Source organism: Perognathus longimembris, chromosome 1 (assembly GCF_023159225.1).
Source record: "Perognathus longimembris pacificus isolate PPM17 chromosome 1, ASM2315922v1, whole genome shotgun sequence".
In the NCBI taxonomy this organism is placed as follows: domain Eukaryota; kingdom Metazoa; phylum Chordata; class Mammalia; order Rodentia; family Heteromyidae; genus Perognathus; species Perognathus longimembris.
Genome location: NC_063161.1, coordinates 1,573,535 through 1,596,966, shown reverse-complemented (window position 1 = coordinate 1,596,966; position 23,432 = coordinate 1,573,535). Strand labels below are relative to the sequence as shown.

The 23,432-nt window shown below is 65.3% G+C and overlaps 1 protein-coding gene across 1 annotated transcript in view; it reads left to right on the top strand.

Moving 5' to 3' along the window:
• Nucleotides 1–22,983, top strand: part of Tafa5 (TAFA chemokine like family member 5) — a 164,234-nt gene extending 141,251 nt beyond the window's left edge. Inside the window, exons 3-4 of the mRNA XM_048349267.1 lie at nucleotides 11,390–11,517; nucleotides 22,021–22,983. Coding sequence (XP_048205224.1) covers nucleotides 11,390–11,517; nucleotides 22,021–22,029 — 137 coding nt within the window. The 3' untranslated portion in view covers nucleotides 22,030–22,983. The remainder of the gene's footprint in view (nucleotides 1–11,389; nucleotides 11,518–22,020) is intronic.
• Nucleotides 22,984–23,432: the final 449 nt, after the last annotated feature.

The following is a 23,432-nucleotide window of genomic DNA, read 5'->3' as shown; positions in this document are numbered from 1 at the left end:
CACTCAGCACTGCAGAGCCAACTGACCCACCATGAGGATGAGTCCGCGTGACGGTGCGCCCGGCCCGGGCCCCGGGCTCCTTCCGGCCCAGGGTCACTTCCTGCCATCGGGAGCAGGGCTGGCCTGCCGTTTCCGGGAAGCAGGGGTACTCCCTACTCCTGCGCCGGTGTTGGGCAGACACGGCCGGCGCTGCCCCCGCCGGGACTCTGACTCGCAGGGTGGGAGTGTGGAGAGGAGCGTGGGGGAGTCGGTGGCAGACCGGGGAGGAAGGCTGGGGCCGTGAGCTCACGACCAGACGCGTGGACGCTGTCGCCGCTGCTGGAACCTTCCGCACGGCCTCTGGGCGAGGCTGCCAGGTGCCCCGTGCCGGCGGAGCCCTCGCGCCCGTGGGGGGCGGGCCGTGGGGCGAGGGCCGTTTTCCTGCGCGTGGCCCAGGAGACGCTGAGAACGGGGCCTGAGGGGAAGCGCAGCTCGGCGTCACGACCCTTGCTCCCAGGTGCCCCGGCCTGGAATCCAGGGGCCCCCCCCTCCGCCGTCACGGGGCTCTGATGAGGAGGGGCACGCAGGCGGCGGCGGGCAGCGGTGCGGGCGGGGGCCCGAGCCAGGCCGTGGCTGCCCGGGAGGGGTGGGGGGAAGGGCGGCGGGGGGAGGGGCACTGCGAACAGCCACCGCGTGTCCCCACGGGCCGGCTCATGTCCCCGTGTGCCTTCTTCTGTATCCCGTCCCTCTCCTCACCACTCGGCATCCCGCGAGGACCCGCCGTGGCCGGGAAGGGCCCAAGGCTGGACCTCCTAGTTATCCCGGCAGGCAGATGGGCTCGCAGGCAGCCCTGTGGCCTGGGAAGTGGGGGGGGGGCCCTCCGCTGTGGGTAGGCACTGTGCCCAGTATTCCAGGGCGGGGGGGGGGGAGGGGTGGTCGCTTATTTCCAAAGCCAGGCTCACGGCCACCGTCCGCAGCTCCACGTTTCCGTCTCCTGGCGTCTGAGGGAGGGAGACACGGGGTGCCGAGTCGTCCATGTCCCCCGCCGCCCCCCGTCTCCGTGGTCCCCAGCCCCGCGGTCGCGCAGCGCGGTTTGAGCTGTGAGTTGGCTTTTGCCGCACCTTTGCCTGCCGTCCGCGAGCCGTCCCGGGGGGAGCCGTGGGCGTCCCGGGGGAGCCGTGGGCGTCCCGGGGGGAGCCGTGGGCGTCCCGGGGGGAGCCGTGGGCGTCCCCGCCGAGGTGTAGTCAAGTTTCTCAGCAGCCGCTAGCGCACCTCCGGCTTCGGAAGGTGCCGGGCACGCGGGGCACGCGCGCGGCCCGAGTCACGTGACCGGGAACTCGGGATGGGCCCTGGATGTCTGGGCACCGCGGCGCGGGCCGGGGCGCCCCTGAGTACTCACAGGCGGGGTGCGTGCGCGTGCGTGAGCGTGCGCGTGCGTGCGCGCGCGCGTGCGTGCGCCCGGGCCGTGGCGGGAGGGCACCGGCAGGGCGTGGTCCCCGGGGACCGGCCCCCCGCGGCCCCGTGCCGTTCGCACCCTCAACGCGGCTGTAGGCCGAGAAGCAGAGCGGGGCGGCGCCCGTCACCGCGCTGCAGACCCCGTCCTCGGCCGGCTCCGTGGCTGGGGGACAGCGCCACCCCTCCCCCAAGGGCACCCCGGGCCCGGCTCCCACGGGGCGGTCGGATCCGCCCCCGCCGCGTGCCGCGGACGTCACGGCCCCCTCCACCCGCTCACCGTCCGTCTCGTCAGTCCCCCGAGCCGGAGCCCCCCGCCCGGCCGCCGGGCCCCGGGCGCTGAAGAGGAGGCTGCGTCTGCGTCTTCGGGAGGGGAGGGGCCCGCCCTTCTCCCGCTCCCCCTCGCCCTGCGACGGGGCCCCCGTGGGGACGGGGCCCGGGGCTCCCTGAGGAGGGAAGGAACGTGGGCGCAGAGCCTCCGAGAAGCCCGCGTCCGGCCGGCACCTGGGGCTCCGATGGCCGGGTCCCTCGAGGCTTGGGCGCCCCCGCCGCGTCCCGCCCCCGCCCCGTGTCACTCGCCGCGGCCCGACCTGCTTCGTGGGCTCCGGGGAAGCCAGCGGAACTCGAGTCCGGCTTGTCGGGTGTTGGCCGTGCGCGCAGGGCACCCCCAAAGGCTGAGGGGATCCGCGGGAGGCACGGATGCCATCGTGCTTCCGTCTTCTCTTTGCAAAGCTTGCCCCAGGGGGCGGGAGGAGGGACGGGACCCTGACAGAGCACGTCGGCAGGATGGTGTCGGTGCCCCCCTCCCAGCCCACAGAGGAAGAAAGGCAAACCCAGAGCTTCACAGCGCCTCTGGGCGGTCAGGCTGCTGTAACGCGATACGGTACCCTGCGCTGCTCACCAGCCACAGGAGCTCAGCGCCTGGTCTGAGAGCTGCGTGGACGGGCAGCCCAGGAGCCCACACAAGTTCTGAGGAGGACTCCGTTCCCCGATACAGGCTACCAACGCTCTGCACCTCACATGGGGAGCATCAGGAGAGCCCTGTTCCTCTTTCCTAAGGGAAGCGATCACCCTGATTACTTACCTGGTCACCTCCCAAGAGTCCCCCCTCTTGCTACCATCTCCCTCCCAAGAGTCCCCCCTCTTACTACCATCTCCCTCCCAAGAGTCCCCCCTCTTACTACCATCTCCCTCCCAAGAGTCCCCCCTCTTACTACCATCTCCCTCCCAAGAGTCCCCCCTCTTACTACCATCTCCCTCCCAGGAGTCCCCCCTCTTACTACCATCTCCCTCCCAGGAGTCCCCCCTCTTGCTACCATCTCCCTCCCAGGAGTCCCCCCTCTTACTACCATCTCCCTCCCAGGAGTCCCCCCTCTTATTACCATCTCCCTCCCAGGAGTCCCCCCTCTTACTACCATCTCCCTCCCAGGAGTCCCCCCCTCTTACTACCATCTCACCTCCCAGGAGTCCCCCCTCTTACTACCATCACCTCGTAGGTTAGAATTTCAACCTAAGAATTTGGGGGCCACACACACTCAGTCACAAACATGTGGTACTCAAGTGTTGGAATGTCTGGAACAGTAGGGAACAGTGGTTTGTTGGGGGATGAATGAATGCATGGTGGGTAAGAAGACAAGATGTAGGGTAGGTCAGTGGATGGTGAATGCATGGATGGATGAGTGACAGGTAGATGATGGGAGGCTGGGAGGATGAATGGGTAGATGAGCAGATAGGTGGATGGATGAGTGGATTTGTGGAAGGTGGTAGGCAGATGAGTGGATGGGTAGGTGGATGGATAGAAGACGCATTGATGGATGGATGGATGAATGGTCAGTAGATGATGGAAGGATGGGATGATAAGTGGGTAGGTAAGCAGATAGGTGAATGATGGGTAGATGCATAAAAGGTGGTGGGTAGATGAGTGGATGGGCCAATGGATGGATAAGTAATTGGATAGATAAGTAACTGGGTGGATGGATGGAAGGAAGGAAGGAAGGAAGGAAGGGTGGATGAATGGAAGGATGGATAGATGGATGGGTGGGTGGGTGGATGGATGGATGGGTGGATGGGTGGGTGGATGGGTGGATGGATGGATGGAAGGAAGGAAAGGATGGATGGATGGATGGATGGATGGATGGATGGATGGATGGATGGATGGATGGGTGGATGGATGGATGGATGGTTGGATGGGTGGGTGGATGGATGGGTGGATGGATGGATGGATGGTTGGATGGATGGGTGGGTGGATGGGTAGATGGATGGAAGGAAGGAAAAGATGGATGGATGGGTGGATGGATGGAAGGATGGATTGGTGAGTGGGTGGATGGGTGGATGGGTGGATGGGTGGATGGATGGATGGATGGATGGATGGGTGGATGGGTGGATGGATGGATGGGTGGCTGGGTGGGTGGATGGATGGATGGATGGATGGGTGGATGGGTGGATGGATGGATGGGTGGCTGGGTGGATGGGTGGATGGATGGATGGGTGGATGGATGGGTGTGTGGGTCCATGGATGGGTGGGTGGGTGGATGGATGATGGGTGGATGGTGCTACAATACTTCTGTGATGCTTAGCCATGGTACCTCATCGTCCCAGTGCAGAGCAGCTTCCCTAGGACAGCTGGTCCTCCATCTCAACATCTACTGGCTGTCACCGCTGTCTCCCCAGGGGTGACAGCAGTCTCCCTGCAGATGGGGCCACACTAGGCATGGAGGCTTCTTCACTTTCCAGAAACCAACCAGCTACAATCCTCATAGCCCTGTATGTACCCAGCCAGCGCCGGGTGACAACTCCCACGGAAGGAACTCTGCCCACGCCGCCCTCACGACGAAGACAGACCTTTCCGGGATGCCCCCCACTCCGGCCGTCTGCCTCCCCAGCAGGGGGCCCTGCACATCTCCTGGGAACAGACAGGAGGCGCTTGCCTTCGCTCCACGGGGTTCAGTACCTGCTGTCTCTCCCGCCTCCTGCCTTCCTTCTTAAGCAGTTCCTGTCATGGCATGGGAGGTGGCCCCAGGGAAGCGATTGGAGTAGGGTTTTTCCTGCCACTTACATGCGTGGATCCTAATGAAATAATGAAACAGGTAGCTCCTGACAACTGTGGGCTGTTTGGGGTGGTTTTTTTTTTCTTTTTTCCCCTCCTCCTCTCAATCTAATTTGATTACCCGAATGTGGAGTGCCTGGCACCGGTGGGGCACGGTGCTCTCATCACAAAGGGAGGCTTCCATTCTTGAGGGCAGCTAATGAATCACTCCAATCAGAGAGCCGTCGGGAAAATTAATACATTCCACCGCAACTATTTAAAGAAAAAAATAATTACCAAGACCGTCCTCACTAAATTACGCTGTCTAGAAGTTATAGAAAGAAAATGTTGTCTAATTTTAAGATGTAATCGGGTTCTTGCAGATTTTTCTTCCCTAACGTGATTAGAAGACTCCAGAGGACGCCACCCCTGGCGGGGTGTTTCCAGTCCCCTCGGCCCCCGAAGCCACGGCAGTGGCTGCTCCCTGGGTGGGATCTGCCCACGGGCGCCGTGTCTCCAAGCCGGAGCCCCCCCCCCCCGGTATTCTGGGGCCAGCGAGGGTCTCTCCTGCCAGGCTTCTGTGCGCGTTCGTCAGCGTGGGGTTGACAGGCGAGTCCGGGACCCCAAGTTCTAAACACAGAAGGAAACCCTTTGGGATGCGGGTGACCGTGAGGCTGGCGCGTGTCCTGCATCTCCTCGGTGCCCCGCCTGTCACCCGCCCCGCCTCCTGCCAGCGCCTGAGCTACAGAGATTCCGGCTCCAGTGTGCAGGGGTGGAGAGGGGGGCCGGCGCGGGAAGGGCGGCACCCGAGACCCTTCTCCCAGCCTCCTGCCTCCTTTTGGAGCGGAGCAGCCTCGCGGGTCCATGGTCCCAACGTGGCTGCCCACCCGCGCACGCCAGACCAAGATCTCGGGCACCGTTGCGTACTGCTGCGCCGTGTCCCCAGGACGCCACGCTCGGGGACCGGCCCCTCGTCCTGGTCTGCCGCCGCTCGGGTTCTCAGGTCGGGGGAGGCAGGGAGCCTGTGGGAGGGCAGCACGGAGTGTTCCCGAGCTGCTGCTTCCGGTGCTGCGACTCAGGGAGGGCTTTCCACCCCTCCCGTCCCCGCCAAGCGAGCGGGCGTAGCCTGTTCCCGGAATAGAGCCTCCCACGCCACACAGATACACAGATACACGCAGGTGCATCTGTGCACAGACACACACACGACCACACAGACGCGCATGCGTGCAGCCGTCGGTGGACACGCAGCGCACGGACACACACGGAGCCACGCGGACGAGTCCACGCCGCGCAGTCCGGGTCACTCACAGACGGCGGAACTCGGTGCTTCCGTTCTTCTGTGTCCATCAGCCACGGGGACCCCTGGCACTGGAGAGCCGGCTGAGCTGGGAGCCACTCAGACCCTCCCCCCCCCCCCCCCCCCGCCCAGGCCCCGATCAGTGGAGCCGAGCCCTGCAGGAGGACTCTCGCCCCCGGGTGTCCACGTCGGGAGAAGGCCCTGTGCCCGGTGCCCTCGCTGGGGCACGCTGGGGCCCTGGGGAGGATCTGACAGGCGGATCCGCCTGGCGTCGGGGCTCAGCTCGCTGTGAGCCACATCTGCTCATGGGAAGTGAGGTCACTAGAAGAGCCTCTGCCTAGACCCCCCTTCACCCCCCGCGAGGACACACAGGTGCGGCTGGTGGTGGTGTCGGCGTTACTGATGGTGACTGTGGTGTTAAAACGTGGTGCTGGTGGTGGTGGTGGAGGTGGTGAGGGTGATGGTGATGGGGACAGGGATAGTGGCTGGAGATCACGGTGGTCAGCGTGGAGATGGTAGCACTAGTAATGTTGGTGGTCTGGGTGTTGGTTGTGGAGATGGTAGCATTGGTGATGGTGGTGGTCTGAGTGGTTGTCATGGAGGTGGTAGCCTTGGTGATGGTGGTGGTCTGGGCGGTGGTGGTTGTGGAGATGGTAGCATTGGTGATGGTGGTGGTCCGGGTGGTCGTCATGGAGATGGTAGCATTGGTGATGGTGGTGGTCCAAGTGGTCATCGTGGAGATGGTAGCACTGGTGATGGTGGTGGTCTGAGTGGTTGTCATGGAGGTGGTAGCCTTGGTGATGGTGGTGGTCTGGGGTGGGTGGTCGTTGTGGAGATGGTAGCATTGGTGATGGTGGTGGTCTGGGTGGTGGTCGTTGTGGAGATGGTAGCATTGGTGATGGTGGTGGTCCGGGGGGTAGTCTTGGAGATGCTAGCATTGGTGATGGTGGTGGTCGTGGAGATGGTAGCATTGGTGATGGTGGTGGTCTGGGTGATCGTCATGGAGATGGTAGCATTGGTGATGGTGGTGGTCCGGGTGGTCGTCATGGAGATGGTAGCACTGGTGATGGTGGTGGTCTGAGTGGTTGTCATGGAGGTGGTAGCCTTGGTGATGGTGGTGGTCTGGGTGGTGGTGGTCGTGGAGATGGTAGCATTGGTGATGGTGGCTGTGGAGATGGTAGCATTGGTGATGGTGGTGGTCTGGGTGGTAGTCATGGAGATGGTAGCATTGGCGATGGTGGTCGTCGTGGAGATGGTAGCATTGGCGATGGTGGTGGTAGGAGTCGTTGTGTTGGAGATGAAGCTGTTGTGATGATGGGGACGATGGTAATGAGGGAGACGGTGGTGTTCCTGATGATAGTGGCGTTGCCGGGGGTGACTGATGGTGGCAGTGATAATGGCGCTGGTGGTGTTGGAGCTGGTTGTGGTGGTGGGGATGATAGTGATGGCGATGGAAATGGTGACTGTGATGATCATGATATTGGTGGTGATGATGGACATGGTGGGAAGAGGGAAGCAGCAGGGAACTGTGGGATTGAATGTCTCCTACGGGGAACCAGACCCAGGCTAGCGCGGCCGACAGGGTGGGCAGCCGTGGAGACCTGGCAGCTCGATCCCCGGGCTCTGAAGCCTGGGCACAGGCTGAGGAAGGGCACGGCTTCCAGACTCGGCCCGGTGCCCCGGTGAGCAGCCCATCCACCAGCTCCTCCCAGAAGAGGAGAACGAGGCAGCGGACCGGGCCCAGCTGTGAGCCGGAGGAAAATCAATGCTCAATCAAGTTCTGTGCCTTGATTACCTGAGACCAGCGGCTCGTTACCGCAGGAGGCTGCAGGTGACAGGATGTTCCGCACCTCAGAGGACTAAAATAACCGCAGGACACGCAGGAATCTCCCACGCCCAGCGGGGCGCTGGGCAGAGGAGCTGGACCGGCTCTGGTTTCACGTTGGGATTTTTGTTTGTCTGTGCGTTGCTTTATGCGGGTGCTGGGGCTTCGGTCCTCCCCTGTGCGTCCTCGTGGGTCCCGAGTGTGTGGCTGTGCTGGCCGGGGTCACCCCGGGCCCCCCACCTCTGCAGGCTTCCCTCCTGGGCTCCTGCAGGCCTGGGCAGCGCGGAGACCTGGCTCCTGGAGCGGCAGCTCTGGCCTGGGCCTGGGGCGGGCCCGGCGCTAGCTCTGAGCCCCAGCCGACCGCCGGGCTCAGGGACGGGGCGGCCTCGCCGGACTTCGGGGACGGGACCCTCCCCACCCACTGCTGGACCCGCAGGGTTTTATTGTCAGGTTTCAGCAGGGCGAGCACTTAATAAGCCAGAGCACCCCCTCCTTCCCCACCCCCCCCCCAGCTATTAAGCCAGAATAAACTGAAACCCATCTACAGATTAAGCACAACCCAAACTGCAACACCAATAAAACTGAAATTTACAGCATTCATTTTACATGGCGGATGTTTCTAGAGACACAGGCACCGGAGCGGCCCGGGGGGAGCCATCTACCTGCCAGGCATTCGCTTCCCTTCTGCATGAATTCCGTGGCGCCCGTTTCCACGCCCAGACAGGCGTGCTGCGTGAAATCCCGTTAATAATCCTGTGGCTTTGTTTGTTGTAATCACACCTTCTACTTAACCCAGAGCCATCCCAGAAGGCCCGCTTAATAGCGGGTTCCTGATAGCTCGTTCCAGCCGCCTCCCTCACGCGAGGACAGCCTTGCCTCGCAGGCTGACAGGAGCTGCTTTAAACGGGAATATAATCCAATTACTGCCGGGACGAGGAACAGCAAGAATCTTCAGCGCATATTTACTGCAGCACTTACTGCTAATGAACTGCTCCGAGGCGGGGAGGGGGAGGCGGCGCCCCGGGCTCCACCACCCCAGCCTGGGCTCAGCCGGCCCAGCCCGACCCTGCAGGGAACAGCGAGGCTGGCTGCTCTTCCTGCCGGAGTTTGCGGGGGGAACAGCGAGGCTGGCTGCTCTTCCTGCCGGAGTTTGCGGGGGGGGGGGGGGGGGAGGGGGGGTGGTCAGATGGACGGGCCTCCCCTTGATGTCAGTGCATGACTGGGCACACACAGAGGCCCGTGCGCACGCCCGCCCTGGCCTTGCACGCAGCTGAGGGGCCAGCGTTTGGACGTGAAATGCCCCCTCTGGACCATTTCCTGCTGCATGCTGAATGAGAACGTCTCTGAGATGGCAAGAAGAGCTCCGGCTCTGTCATTAACACGCGCCGTCCTGCCACGCCGTGAGCCAGCCCAGAGTCCTCCAGAGTGGAGATCTGAGACACACGCACACGCACACACACACACACACACACACACACACGCGTTGACTCCCGGCCGGCGGGGCCCCCGGGCGGGCCCGGCGCCCCCGCGCAGCGGTTCTCCTCTGCCGCCCGTGGCCACCGTGGGGGCGGGCGCCGCGCTGCCGGCTCCGCTGCGGGCCCTCGTGCCCGCCCCTCTCTGAGGCGAGCCCGCCAGGGCGCACGGCCCTCGGGACCCGACAGACGTGGAGGTGCCGGTCCCGCAGCTGCCTTCCCGCCACCGAGAGGCGGATCGCACAGGAGCGAGGGACGAGGGTGAGACGGATGTAAACACGCTGGCCTACTTTAATCGAGGGGGGGGGGGGCTTCCGCAGAAGGAGGACGACGGCCCTGATGGAGAGGAGGCCAGGCCGTGACCTCTGACCCGAGGGAGCTGCAAACCTCCGTAGCGTGGCCGAGCCGGGCTGGAGTTTGGCAACCCTCCACGCGTCTTGGGCACGGCTCCAGAAGGGTTCTCTGCGTGTGCACAATCATCCTGGCCTTGAGGTTTGCAGGCTGACGGGCAGTGACTTAATCCGGGAGTTGCTGAGTCCCTCCTGTCACTGACAGCATTATCTTGCACAGAAGGCCCGGCCCTGTGGCTGGGTTTGGGCCTCTGGCTAGGTCGGACGTAGTGCCAAGAAAACACAGGGCGGGGTGAGTGGACACCAGCTCCCGTGGGCAGCCGGCCGGGTGAACCCGATGTCCTCTTGTCCTGGACAGAGCCTCTCTCCGTGACCGGCAGGTCCTCAGGCAGAGCCGAGTGGCGTCCGGCGCCGCCTTGGCCGCCGGGGGATGGGCACGGTGTGAACCCAGCGGTGCCAAGCCCTTCATCCCACTGCCTCCACCATCAGACAGCTCGGGCCCCTGGGGCGGGTGGGGGTCCAGCTCGGGCCCCCTGGGGCGGGTGGGAGTCCAGCTCGGGCCCCTGGGGCGGGTGGGGGGTCCAGCTCGGGCCCCTGGGGCGGGTGGGGGTCCAGCTCGGGCCCCTGGGGCGGGTGGGGGTCCAGCTCGGGCCCCTGGGGCGAGTGGGGCTCCAGCTCGGGCCCCTGGGGCGGGTGGGGGTCCAGGCACGGCGTGGGTCGGGGAGAGGTCCTGGCCGTGGGAGCCAAGGCTGCTCCTCAGACCTCAGGACAGCCAGACACAGCGGGTGGCACTGCCGGCCCGGCCCAAAGCACGGCTCCAGGGTGCGCCGGTGGAGGGGTGGGGGGGGGCTGTGGCATAGAGGTGGCCTGTGCATGCGTGCGGGGTGTGACTACAGTGTGTGTGCACGTGTGGCGTGTAGGTGTGTGCTGTGTGTGTGATGCAGAATACACGCCTGCATGCAGGTGTCACCCTGACCTCTGGGGTGCTGACGGGCTCCGGCGCCCCGTGGACAGGGCCCCCCGCTCCTCCCTGACCTGAGGTGCTGACGGGCTCCGGCTCTGTGTGGACAGGGCCCCCCCATTCCTCCCTGACCTGGGGTGCTGATGGGCTCCGGCGCCCCGTGGACAGGGCCCCCCGCTCCACCCTGACCTGTGGGGTGCTGACGGACTCCAGCGCCCCGTGGACAGGGCCCCCCGCTCCACCCTGACCTGTGGGGTGCTGATGGACTCCAGCGCCCCGTGGACAGGGCCCCCCGCTCCACCCTGACCTGTGGGGTGCTGACGGACTCCAGCGCCCCATGGACAGGGCCCCCCGCTCCTCCCTGACCTGTGGGGTGCTGACGGACTCCAGCGCCCCATGGACAGGGCCCCCCGCTCCACCCTGACCTGTGGGGTGCTGACGGGCTCCGGCGCCTCGTGGACAGGGCCCCCCGCTCCTCCCTGACCTGCTGATGGGCTCCGGCGCCCCGTGGACAGGGCCCCCCGCTCCTCCCTGACCTGTGGGGTGCTGACGGGCTCCGGCGCCCCATGGACAGGGCCCCCCGCTCCTCCCTGACCTGTGGCGCGGGAGCCGGGCGCCTCCTCCTCCTCTTCGGGATGCTGAGCGCCGCTGTCCCGGCGTCCGGGCTCTCCCGGTGACTGCGGCTGAGCCGGCGTCGCAGGCCCCTCGAGGGCCTCAGGAGTCGGCCTGCGCTGGCGGCCCCGCTCCCCGGCCGGGCCGGGGGCCGCGGAGGGGGCCGGCCCGGAGGAGGCTCCCGGCGGGAGGGCGTGCGTGTCCGCCGCATCCCGGCCTGTGCCCCGCCGCTCGGGTGCATCCGAACCCCGCCTGTGCCCTCCCCGGCCAATCGCGGCGCCGGCGTCTCCCCTCCCGCCGGCCTGCGGGCGAGCCTCCCGCACCCGCGGTGGCTCCCGACGGCAGGGCCCCGGGCAGGCGGGCCCCCGCCCCCTCCTCCGCGCGCCCGCTGACCCTCCTCTCTCCTCTCCCCACAGCACGGATCATCAAGACGAAGCAGTGGTGTGACATGTTCCCCTGCCTGGAGGGGGAGGGCTGCGACCTGCTCATCAACCGGTCCGGCTGGACGTGCACACAGCCCGGGGGGCGGATAAAGACCACCACGGTGAGTGGCCCCTGCCCTCCGTGGGGCGTGGGGGGGGGCGGGGCTGCGTCGGCGGCGTCCTCGGAGCCCGAGTCCCCGGGCTGCTGCCCGGTACACGCAGGCCGCCACCCTGGTCTCCTCGCCTCCCCGTCTCAGCCACGTTCCCGAGGGCCCGCCTTCGGGGGGCCCCGCCTTCGGGGGCCCGCCCCTGCCTCCCGGGGCTCAGGCTCCCAGCGCAGCCCCGCCCTGGCTGCTGCAGGCTCGGGGCCCAAGCTCGGGTGTCGGGGCCTCTTCCTGCTCCCCGATGCATGTCACATCCTCGAGTTGCAAGTGTTGTATGGGCAGCCCGGAGAGTCTCTGCCCTGCGTGGCCAGGGGCAACGGGCCCAGGGGTGTGCCAGCCGTCCCGGAGCCCCCGGGGAATGGCTGGCCCAGGGCGGCCTGGGTGCAGCCGTCTACAGCGCCTGTCGGTCTCTTGAGCCAGACACCGTCAAGTTGGAACTTAAAATCCTGGCCCCACGATTGCATGGCAGCCTCTTTGAGAGCGAAGACGAGAGCCCTGGAGCGTCACACGTTGCCGTCAATCGGCTTTCGGAGGTGGCGGTTTCCTCATCGACAGACTTCAGAGCTGGGCAGTCGCACGGCGTCTGCGGACTCCTCTCCGGGGCCCCGTTCTCCCGCCCCGGTGGACCCTCCGTGCCCCATGCCCCGGCGTCTCCGTGAGCCTCAGCGTGGAGGCTCATCCGGGACAGGCTCCCGGCTCCGGCGTCCTGCCCCCCGGCCCCCCCTCGGGGCCCGCGGAACCCCGTGCGGCGAATGGATTACTTGATTAACTGAACCCTGACCCCAGGCTCCTGCTGGGGTTTGAACTTCCAAGATCACTGCTTTTCAAAGAGCGGGTCAGCACCCCGTGAGTGGGTCGTGAAATTCATTTAGTGGCTCACGGTCAGCGCTTAGAGGGAGAAAGCAAAAGCGGGATGAAAGCATTAGAGTGCTTCCCAGGCCATGGGGTGTGAACGCCATTTAATGAAACATGCACGCACACACACTCATACGCGTGCACGCGTGTGCACACAAATAACACCACATGTGCAACGCTCACACATGCACGCACACCCATACACATGCACGCACGCTTGCACACACACACACACACATCTACGCAGTGGCTTGTGGGTGTAGGTGTCACTGTGGGGTCACCATGGACAGTGAGGAGTGGATGGGGACCTAGAGAGACAGCGGGACTCTCGGCGGGTAGCGCAGGCCCTGCCTCCCGGGCTGGTGTTGCACAGGGCGGCATGGTCCGGTGGACACCTCAGGTCTGAGGAGCGGCAGCCCTCCTGCGCCCGGCGGGCGGGCCGCGGCTCCCCGCTCCCCTCTGGCCTCCGTCAGCCCCAGGAGCAGAGCTCCCGGGAGAGCGGGGGCTGGGCCGGAGCCCCACAGCCGGACCAGGAGGAGATCGCTGTGCAGATGCGTGCTCGCCGGCTGGGTCTGTGTTCTCCATGCGTTATTAGCACCTTTCAGAAACACTCTAATCAGTGTTTGCACATTCCCGTAATGCCTATGGATTGTAAGATGTTCATCTGCGAGCCATCCCATCTCCTGAATCAGAGTCGGTCGGCGAGATGGGAATCCATTTTTCAATTAGCGATTAAGCACCCCTTTAGCCCTATCCACTGGGCTGCGCCAGTTGTGGGGCGGGGACAAGTGGACGGCTCCGAGGGGCCTCTGGGGAGGGGGAACCAGAGCTGCGTGGAGGCTCCCCCCGACACTGCAAGTGCTCTCCTGGGCCTTGCAAACCCCAGCCGTGCTGACGAATGGCCCAGCTTTCTCCCAGCGTGCCGTGTGCTCTGCAGGGCCAGCCGGCCACCCGGGGCCCCGTTCAACATGGCGCTGGGAAGGATGGCCAGGTCTGCCGCACACCTGCAGACCCAGCTGACTGTGGTCTGCCTGACTGCCTCTCCCCTCCTCGTGCCTGAAGCTGGCTGTAGACCTGGGCCGGGCACTCTGTGCCCCCCCCACCCCCCCCCGGGGCATCTTGAGATGTGAGCTGGAGAGAGGCGGTCACAGGACGGGACAGCACCTCTGCAGAAAGGTAAGCCAGTCCGCTTGCCTCGTGGCCCAGTGCCTGGACCTGTGAGCTCCGAGACGGGCCGGCTTGAACCCTGGGAAGCATCCTTGGGCTCTGTGGTCCCCCCACAGAGAAGTGGGCTGCGTCCCCCGCTGGCGAGGAGTCACTGAGCAGCCCCGGGCCTGGCCAGTCAGCCGGGGACCCCACTGCTGCCTGCACGTGCTCAGAACGGCGCGTGCAGGAGACGGGACCTGCCCGGCCGGCACGGGAGAACGGGCCTCGGCAGCGCCCCCGGGGCGACGGCCGGCACCCAGGACCGAACCACCGAGGTGCCCTCGACCGCCCTCCGGAGGCCCCAGGGAGGTGACGGCGGCTCACGAGGGGCCATCGTGTGTTCCTGCGAGCACACTGTCCGCCAGAGACGGCCCGCGTGGGCGAGGGCGGCCGGATCTCGGGAGAGCTGGCGTCTGGAGCACGGCCAGTGTCGGCCCGCGTGGGAGGCCTCTCGGTCAGCGCTGTCCTCCTCCGGGGGAGTCGCCGAGTGCTCAGGACCCCGCCCCAGCGCCCCGGGAGTTACACGCGCACCACCGGGGACCCTGCAGCACCCACGCAGCCCGGACGGACCTTCGGGAAGGAAGACGAGGCGACGGGAGGCATGTTGGGGGAGACCCGCCCCGCCCCGCCCCGCCGTCAGCAGGCGCAGCCGGAGGCTGTCTGCTTCCCGAACCCTCTCCCCGTGGGAGCCAGCGAGCGTACCCTCACGGTTCCGGGGGCCCCAAGTCCAACAGCAGGTGTCGGCGCCCCCCGCCTCTGGAGGCCCCCGCGTTGGGCGAGGGTGAGGGACGCCCCCCGCCCGCTCCTGCCGCGCGGGCTCCTGGTGTCTGTGGCCAGCGGTGGCGACCCCGCTCCGTGTCCGTTTTCACACGGCCCCACCTGGGTGTCCGGTCTTCCCAGCCCCGCTCTGGCCCCCGCTGCTGGGTTTGGAGCCCACGGTCACGCAGAGCGAGTCCGTCTCCACCCGCCTGCCCGCATCCGGAAGGGCCGTGTGCAGGAGGGGCGGCTCTGCGCCTATGGGCCTCGTGAGCCTCGCGCCAGGGGCCTTTGAGAAACCCACTCACCACCCGCAGACGCCTCAGCGTCAGGGATCCTTGTACGAGAAGAGACGCCCAAAGAACAGCGTAAATAACGGGCATCGTGCGGGAGAAAGCGACGCAAACCCGCTACCACGTCGTTGCCGCCGCTCTCGGCCAGCTCAGACGACCTGTGTCCAGCATGCGGGAAGGGGTGCGCCGGAGCTGGCCACGGGCCTCGTCGCCTCCGGGCAGAGGGGCGGCCCAGTTGCCGGGGCGATTGCCACCCGAATGGATGTCACCAGCTCCTAGCTCAGATCCCAGGACACTGGCTCTGGGACTCGGAAACGACATCGAGGAGGCCTTGTCCCCCTAAGGCAGCCATGCTGGAGAGCTCAGGGCTGCGCCTCCCGTCCGTCCCCGGGACCCGGCAGGACAGAGAGGAGAAGCCCACACCTGCCAGCCTGCCCTGCTGACCAGACCACTCCAGCCTGGCCCAGTCATCCAGGAAGCCGGGGCCTCCCGGAAGCTGTCCCCAAGCCCTGACATACGGACAGAAAGAGGTCCCTCACGCGAAGCACTGTACTGTCACGTGGAAACAGCCTGGGAAGGGGGAGCTACTGCGCGGTGCTCACAGAGGGCAAGAACGCTCTTCTGGAGACCGTGTGTGTGTGCGCGTGTGCAAGAACGCTCTTCTGGAGACCGTGTGCGCGTGTGCAAGAACGCTCTTCTGGAGACCGTGTGTGTGTGCGTGTGCAAGAACACTTCTGGAGACTGTGTGCGCATGTGCAAGAATGCTCTTCTGGAGACCGTGTGTGCGTGTGCAAGAACGCTCTTCTGGAGACCGTGTGTGCGTGTGCAAGAACGCTCTTCTGGAGACCATGTGTGTGCGTGTGCAAGAACACTTCTGGAGACTGTGTGTGCGCGTATGCAAGAACGCTCTTCTGGAGACCGTGTGTGTGCGTGTGCAAGAACATTTCTGGAGACTGTGTGCACATGTGCAAGAACGCTCTTCTGGAGACCGTGTGTGTGCGTGTGTGTGCATGTCACATACCACTGTGAGTGTGTGCAGAGAACAGCAGAATTTGTTTAAAATCCAGCAGGTATATTTGAAGTGTGAAATTAAAGAAATCCATCAGAAACTCAGGGGGGGTTGTTGTTGTTTGTTTAAAGAAATGGGAAATAGAAGGGAAAAAAACGATAGGTAATTAGAAGATAAATCCAGAAGTTCTGAAGAAAAAAGATCCCCAGAGAGAGGAAAATGAAGTAGACATTATCTACGGGGTGTTTTCATGAACACCCTGAGCACTCAGAGTGGGTCTTCTGCGTGAGTATCCACCGTGGCCCAGGAAATGGACAAGCCCACCGCGGCCCAGGAAATGGACAAACCCACCGCAGCCCAGGAAATGGACAAACCCACCATAGCCCAGGAAATGGACAAACCCACCATAGCCCAGGAAATGGACAAACCCACCATAGCCCAGGAAATGGACAAACCCACCGCAGCCCAGGAAATGGACAAACCCAGCTCCAGCCCAGGAAATGGACAAACCCACCGCGGCCCAGGAAATGGACAAACCCACCGCAGCCTAGGAAATGGACAAACCCACCGCGGCCTAGGAAATGGACAAACCCACCATAGCCCAGGAAATGGACAAACCCACCGCAGCCCAGGAAATAGACAAACCCAGCTCCAGCCCAGGAAATGGACAAACCCACCATATCCCAGGAAATGGACAAACCCACCGCAGCCCAGGAAATGGACAAACCCACCATAGCCCAGGAAATGGACAAACCCACCGCAGCCCAGGAAATAGACAAACCCACCATAGCCCAGGAAATGGACAAACCCACCGCAGCCCAGGAAATGGACAAACCCACCATAGCCCAGGAAATGGACAAACCCACCGCAGCCCAGGAAATAGACAAACCCACCATGGCCCAGGAAATGGACAAACCCACCGCAGCCCAGGAAATGGACAAACCCACCGCGGCCCAGGAAATGGACAAACCCACCGCAGCCCAGGAAATGGACAAACCCACCGCAGCCCAGGAAATGGACAAACCCACCGCGGCCCAGGAAATGGACAAACCCACCATGGCCCAGGAAATGGACAATCCCAGCTCCAGCCCAGGAAATAGACAAACCCAGCTCCAGCCCAGGAAATGGACAAACCCACCGCAGCCCAGGAAATGGACAAACCCAGCTCCAGCCCTGAGCCACTGCCGCAGATTTCAGGCCACCAGATGGAAAGGCATCTGAAGTAGCAGAGGGAAGAACTAGGTCACACACAACGATGCTGCCCACGGAGTTTGCTGGGCGAGGAGCTGTCAGCCAGGTGCTTTGGCTCAGGTACTCAGCCAAGCCCGGGTGCCCCAGGCTCAGTACTCCAGTGCCCAGGAACACCCCTGACCTGGAATTGCGTAGCCACTGGAACGGTCCGTGGGGCGTAGGGGGAGCCGGCCTCCCCTGGACTGCCCTCCCCTCCGTGGCCAGCACATCCCAAGCATCCTCTGTGCCTGCCCGGGGCCAGCAGCCCCTGGGGGGGCCTGGGAGGCTCGTCAGCTCTGCTCGCCCATTACATGCACCCAGAGCCAGCTGTGAGTCCCTCGGCCGGCCTGTGTCCCTCGAATCTCTGCTCTCCAGTGAGTGCTCCCAGCAGCCGGGAGCCTTCATTACAGCCCCAGAACCCCAGCTGCGGCTCTGCTTCTCATTCAGAAAACCAATAAGAGAAAACCCGCTCTGGCCTGCCGGAGGGGAGGGGGCTTCTGATTGATTAAAGGCTCCCGCCGGCTGCCCCCACCTCCCAGGTCCGCCCGCTTCTCCCTGCAGCACAGGCGGCGACAAGCAGGTCCCCCCCCCCCGAGCCCCTGGCACCTGTACCGGCTGCGAGACCCCTGTGCTGCGCCCGCTGCGGTCTTTGAGCCTCGGATCCCACGGTCCCGAGCTGGCCCCCGGCCCCCAGGTCCAGCCATCCGCCAAGGAGAGACGGTGGCGGAGGGCACACTCGCCTGCGCCAGCCCCAAGGCCCAGGAAGGGGGTGCTTCACGCCCCGCCTCTGGCTGGGCACCTGGGATGGAGACGAGCAGCCCCCGGGTAATGGCCTCCGGCGGGGCGGGCCCTTCTCTGCCCCTGGGGTGGATCCACCGAGAGGCTGGGTCCAGGGATGATAGGCAGACAGGACCCATCAGAACGGGAGGAAACGGGTTAGAAGAGGACCCCACTGTGAGGTCCGCGCGGGGTCACCCGGTGAGCCGGCCCAGGGCCGGCCTCCAGCAGGAGTGGGCAACCCATCAGCCCTCAGAGGACAAGGAGTCTGTGGGTCCCCCGTAGCCAGAGGCCGGCCTGCCTCCCCGGCCCCAGAGCCGGGGCCCCGTGCTGGGGTGGGGCTGACTGCTGGAGCACCCTGGCCCCCCGTGCCCCCCGGGCCGACGGGGCCCGGCCACTGGACAGAGGGCAGCCGGGGCCACGCTGTGTGCAGGGAGAGGCGCTGGCGGCAGGACAGGAAGGGGGAGGAAGACTGCCCGCCGGGCGGAGCCTGCTGGAGCGGGGACGGGCGGGGGGTGGGGGGGAGCAGCCCCCCTTCCCGCCGCGGTGGGGGGCAGGGGGGACGGCCCCAGGCCCGGCACCTCACATCGATCTGGATCCGGATTCTGCCGGAACGTGGAACGTGACGTCCCCCTCGAGGACGAAGCCGGCTGGGGATTAAAACGCGGCCGGGAGCCGAGGGGGGCGACGGTGCTCGGCCCCCGGGAACCCGGCGCCTCAGCCTCGCTAATCTCTGCGCGGCACGAACAATGGAAGACACCGAGCCATCACTCGGCTCCCCGTCTGCCATCCATCCCGCGCTCCTTTGAATCGCGCTATTCATCACCGCCGTAATAGCCGGACGTTTTAATAGACTCCGCGTGTAAACAAAAACGTGTATGGCGGGGCCACATCGGCGCGTGTTGTGCGCCATGACATTCTTCATTTTCCCTGCAGAATTGAGTCCAGAAACTAAGATGGGTTTGACCGGGCCCACATTAGTTCTGCCGCCACTTTTTTTTATTTTATTTTAATAATAGGAGACATTACACGCGGTGGCTATTTGCTGTAATTGTGCTGCATTCGTCTGAATGTTCCTTAAAGCAATTGTTCTTGGAATCCTTTTAAATACATAAGTGGCAAATGGTTGAAATGGGACCAGGCCCTCCCGGTGGGCAGAGGGGAGAGGTTGCCCGGCCCCAGGGGGGGAGGGACCTGCAGGACGGTCTCCCGTGGGTAGTGTCAGAATGACGGAAGGCTGGGTCAGGGCCCTGGGGCGTCCGCTCCCTGACCCTGCGTGCCCAGCCGTTCCTGCCCCTCCTGCCTCCCTCCCTCCGTCCCGTCCTGGTGGCTGAAGCACATGACTCTTGCCTCCAAGCCCCTCAAGAACCCCGAGAAGGGGACTTTCCTGGGTGCTGGGTGGGCTGGCTTCCACGTCATTCAAAGGCCTCAAAATTGAAACTCGGAGCGGAGCAGAGCAGAGAAACGAGCAGAGCCCAGGCGAGGGGGGCATCCTGACGCCCGAGGACAGCCGGGTGGCCTTGGGAAGGGCTGCTGCTGAGCCCCACAGCCCCGCGAGGCCGAGACAGACACGCCGGGGTCGGAGCCGGAGCCGGAGCGGCCGGCGGGACAGGAGGCTGGGAGGAACGCGGGGCAAGCGCCAGGCTCCCCAGGGCCTCCGGGCGGGAGGCTCGCTGCAGGCAGGTGGAACCGTGCTGGGCGCCGTCCTAAGCCCAGAGATCATTCACAGAAAGCAGCCGAGAAATGGAACCGGGGGAGAGAAGGCAGTGGATATGGCGCGTGACACCGGACCCAGTGCCCTGCGCGTCCCCAAGGGAAAACTGGGGGTGGGGGCGGGGGCGGTCAGGAAGGGAAGGGGTGGGTGTAGGGCCAAACCGCAGTGTGGCCTCGGGAGCGGAGGGACCCCCCGGAGCTGGCACCACTGGTGTCCCACCGGGGAGCTTGGCTGTGGAATTGGGGGAGGGCCTCCGCCCGTTCTTCCCGGGGGCGGGGGCGGGGGCGGTCAGGAAGGCGCATGGCCACGCGTCTCACGTGGGCCGGCAGCGCCCGGGAGCGCCCGGGAGAGAACGGCAGTGGAAGGTCAGGTCAGAGCAGCAGGGACACCGGGCTCCTCTGCCCGGAGGCGAGCGTCCGCCAAGGCTCTCCCGTGCCCTCCCCCAGCGGGGAGTTCTGTGCGTAAAGGTCGGTGAACATCGGAAGGGTGAGCGGGTGGGTGGACGACTCGTGGGCAGCTCTGTCAGCCACACCAGGGCCTTCCTGAGAATGTTCCGGAGCCGCCGCAGGTGGCTGTGGCCCGGTGCGCCCCATCTTGCCTGGGTGATCGCATCCCAGTTTGGTTCATCTCGTTTGGGGGGGCCTGACGTTGTCGGGCAGGTCGGGGGCCCAGGCCCGGGGTTGCTCTGTGGTCTGGGGCTGCTGACCGCCTTGCCCACTGGGAGGGAGGCGGCCCTCGTTCCCCGATGCTTCCGGGGCAGCCCACCTGTCCCCGGCCTCCTGCTGCGGACAGTGGAGCTGTCAGCCTCGGGAGACAGAGCCGGAGAGCCGGGGCAGGGAGGTGGGGGGCCGGTCTCGGAGCCCCTGGCTCGCACGGCCCGACTCGGGGACGGTCCCACAGACCAGCGAGGCCCGCCGTGGCGATGGGGCATCTGCGGCAGGTTGGAGATCCCGTGGGCTTCTGGGAAGAAGGATGACCCCCCCGCCAGGCCACAGGAGTGGAGAGCGGTGGGCTGGGGGAAGGGCCCCCCTCCCCCGCGGCCGAGGGCAGCAGACCGACTGGGCTAGGGAGCCCGGACGGTTCTTCGCTGGGGAGTTCCCCCGGTGACCGTGGGGAGGGTGGGAACCAGCGTGGGGGAAGGGCGGGCGCCGCACAGATGGAGGGCTTCTGAGAGTCGCCTCGTTATTCTTTTCTAGAAAGTACAGAGACAGTGGCTTCTGAACGGCTATGGGGGAACAGCCCCCCAGATCGGATTTAGAGAACAGGGCGAATCCTTGATAATTAAACCAATATGTTTCCCTTGCAAACAGATGCTTACAAGTAACAGACATAGATGGTCTCGGTGTCTGCTTTGCGGAAGCTTCCAGACAACCCCCATCCCGTCCACTCACATCCCTAGCAAGTCACCTTCCAGAGGGTTCTGCCGGAGAGGACGGGGCATGGAGGAGCCCATGTCCCCGCAGTGCGTGGCCCTGCGGCCCCGCTGACTCCTCTGCCCCGCCCTCTCCTCAGCCAGGCCCACGGGGGGGGGGGGGGGGGAGACTTCCGGAGACTCTGTGCCCTGTCTGCACGAGGCTCCGCGAGCCCCGAGGGGTCCGACGGCCCTTAGGAAGAGCCCGGGGGACCAACCTTCCCCAGAGATCTGGGAGGACCCCACTTCGCCAGGGGTCTGGGTCAGTGGGGGGCCCCCGCCCCTTCTTGGACCTGCTCAGCGCCCTAGGCGAAGAGGGAAGGGGGATGGTCCCCCCAGGGGTCCCACGCAGAGTACGCTTCGCCCACAGGCTGGGGTGGCGGCCCAGGCCCCGAGGTGGGTCTCTGGTGGCGGCCCAGGCCCCGAGGTGGGTCTCTGGTGGTGGCCCAGGCCCCCCGGACGGCGTAGAGAAAGCAAAGCGGGGCAGGCGCCGCCACACCGCACCGTGAGGGCATCGTGAGCAGAGCTGGTTCGCAGTCGGCCCCGAGGTGGGATTCTCCCAGACGTTTTCTATCCAGGCTGGTTAAGAATCTCGCCTGGCCGCCAGGTGTGCTCCCCAGACCTACGGGTGGACGGGCTGCCCTCCTCCCTGCGGCGCGGCCCGCGGAGGACACCGGGCAGTATGGTCCTGTGGCTCCGCCCTACAGACATCAAACGTCCTGGAATCTGGCGTCCCACAGCCCGGGAGGCCAGCAGTGCTGCGGTCCACGGGGTGGGGGGACTGCCGGGCCCCATGCGCTGGGCGATTTCCTCCAGGACACAGGGTGGATGGGCACTGGGGGCCGCTCCCTGTCTGGCCACGGCGTTGGCGTCCAGCATCTTGTTTTCTCCCCCTTTGGAGAGGGTCTGTGTGTGTGTGTGTGTGTATGTGCGTGCGCGTGTGTGCGTGTGTGTCTGTGTGTGTGCGTGTGTGTCTGTGTGTGTGCGTGTGCGTGTGTGTGTGCGCGTGTGTCTGTGTGTGTGCGTGTGTGTGCGTGTGTGTCTGTGTGTGTGCGTGTGTGTGTGTGTGTGTGCGTGTGTGTGTGCATGCGCGTGTGTGTGTGTGTGTGTGTCTGTGTGTGCGCGTGCGCGCAGTGGCTTGTCCAGGGCCAGCAGCAGCCCTGTGTGGCCCTCAGGCGGCTAACGGCAGCTCCTTCGTCTTGTCCCTCAGGTATCCTGACGAACGCAGCCCCGCGGGGCTCGCAGGCGTGGGCTCAGCTCCCTGGAGAGTCCGCCTCAGCCACGGTCCTCCATCCTCCACGGACTCCGCCCGTTCTCCACGGTCTGCCTGCCGTCTCCCCGTGGCCGGTCTGGGACAGCCCGCCTCCACCCTCCGCATCCTGAACTCCCGTCTGCGGATCCCCGGAGGCCGGGACTCGAACACACAGGTGGGGGGGCGGCGCCGGGCGTCAGCAATACACGGCCCGTGGAGCCCGGCCGTGCCCGCCGGCGCCCAGCGGCCAGGCCCTCGTGGAGCAGGAGGCCCGGAGGCCGCGCCCCGGCCGGCGGGCGGGTGGAGCCAGCCCCCGCCCGGGCCGAGAAGCCTCTCCCCGCACCCGGACTGTCCGAATTGCTTTTATTTTCTTAACTCTCAGCATACTCAATAGACCAAAGAGCAGAATCTATTTTAACGTGGACGCCCTTCCCGTCCGGGTCCCGGGGTCACTGTGGGGCGGGGGAGGGCATGGCGGCGGCGCTGACCCGCGGGTGACGGCCGTGGCGGCGTGGCGTGGAGGCCCCGCCCCCCCCCCCACCGCGGCGCGCGCCGGGAGGATGACACAGGCCGGACAGACGCCGCGGCGCCCGCGGGACCCGGCCTGGCGTGGACCCGGCCTGGCGTGGACCCGGCCTGGCGTGGCCCGCGCCGGCGCCCCGGACGCCCGCGGACCCTCGGCTCCTCCGCGCACGCGTAGACCGACTTTCTCATACTAAATCACTTTCTGTTTTAACCAGTTAGACGCGCCTCCCCCGCAGCTCCGTTTTTGATAGTTGGATAATCCAGTCCTCGCCAAGAGCATGTTGGGTTTCCCCTGACTGTCATCCGATCCACCATTTAGCTCCAGAAAGCAAATTAAAGAAAACTGAAGTAACACTGTTTGAAAGAGATCATTAAATGTATTTTGCAAAGCCTAAAGTTATATATTTAACAGTTTTTATATGTTGTATATTTGTAGAAAATCCTATTTGACAATTAACGTGGCAGCCCGGGCTTGCCCCGGCAGTGGGGCCGCCCCCCCGCCCCCGTGTCCCCGGAGCCTCCGGGGTGTCCGCGGGGCACCTCGGGGGGCCGGGCCGGGGCGGGGCGGGGCGGCTGTCCCGCCCGGGTCCCGGGAGGCGGCCGGACGCCGCGTTCCTCTCCGCTTTGGTGGGGTCTGGCGGCTCGTTTCCGCCCTCCGGTCTGCGTCTCGGTGACCACGACGTGCGCAGTGCTCTCACGACGCCTCCTCGGTGGGTTCCGCGCCTCCTCTCCCGGCCCGGCCGCCCTCCGTACACCTCGAGGCCCACGTGCGGCCGTGCGGAGGGTCCCCCGTCCTCAGGAGCCCCCCGGGCCGCCGCAGGCGGGAAAGGAAGCGGGAGGCGGCC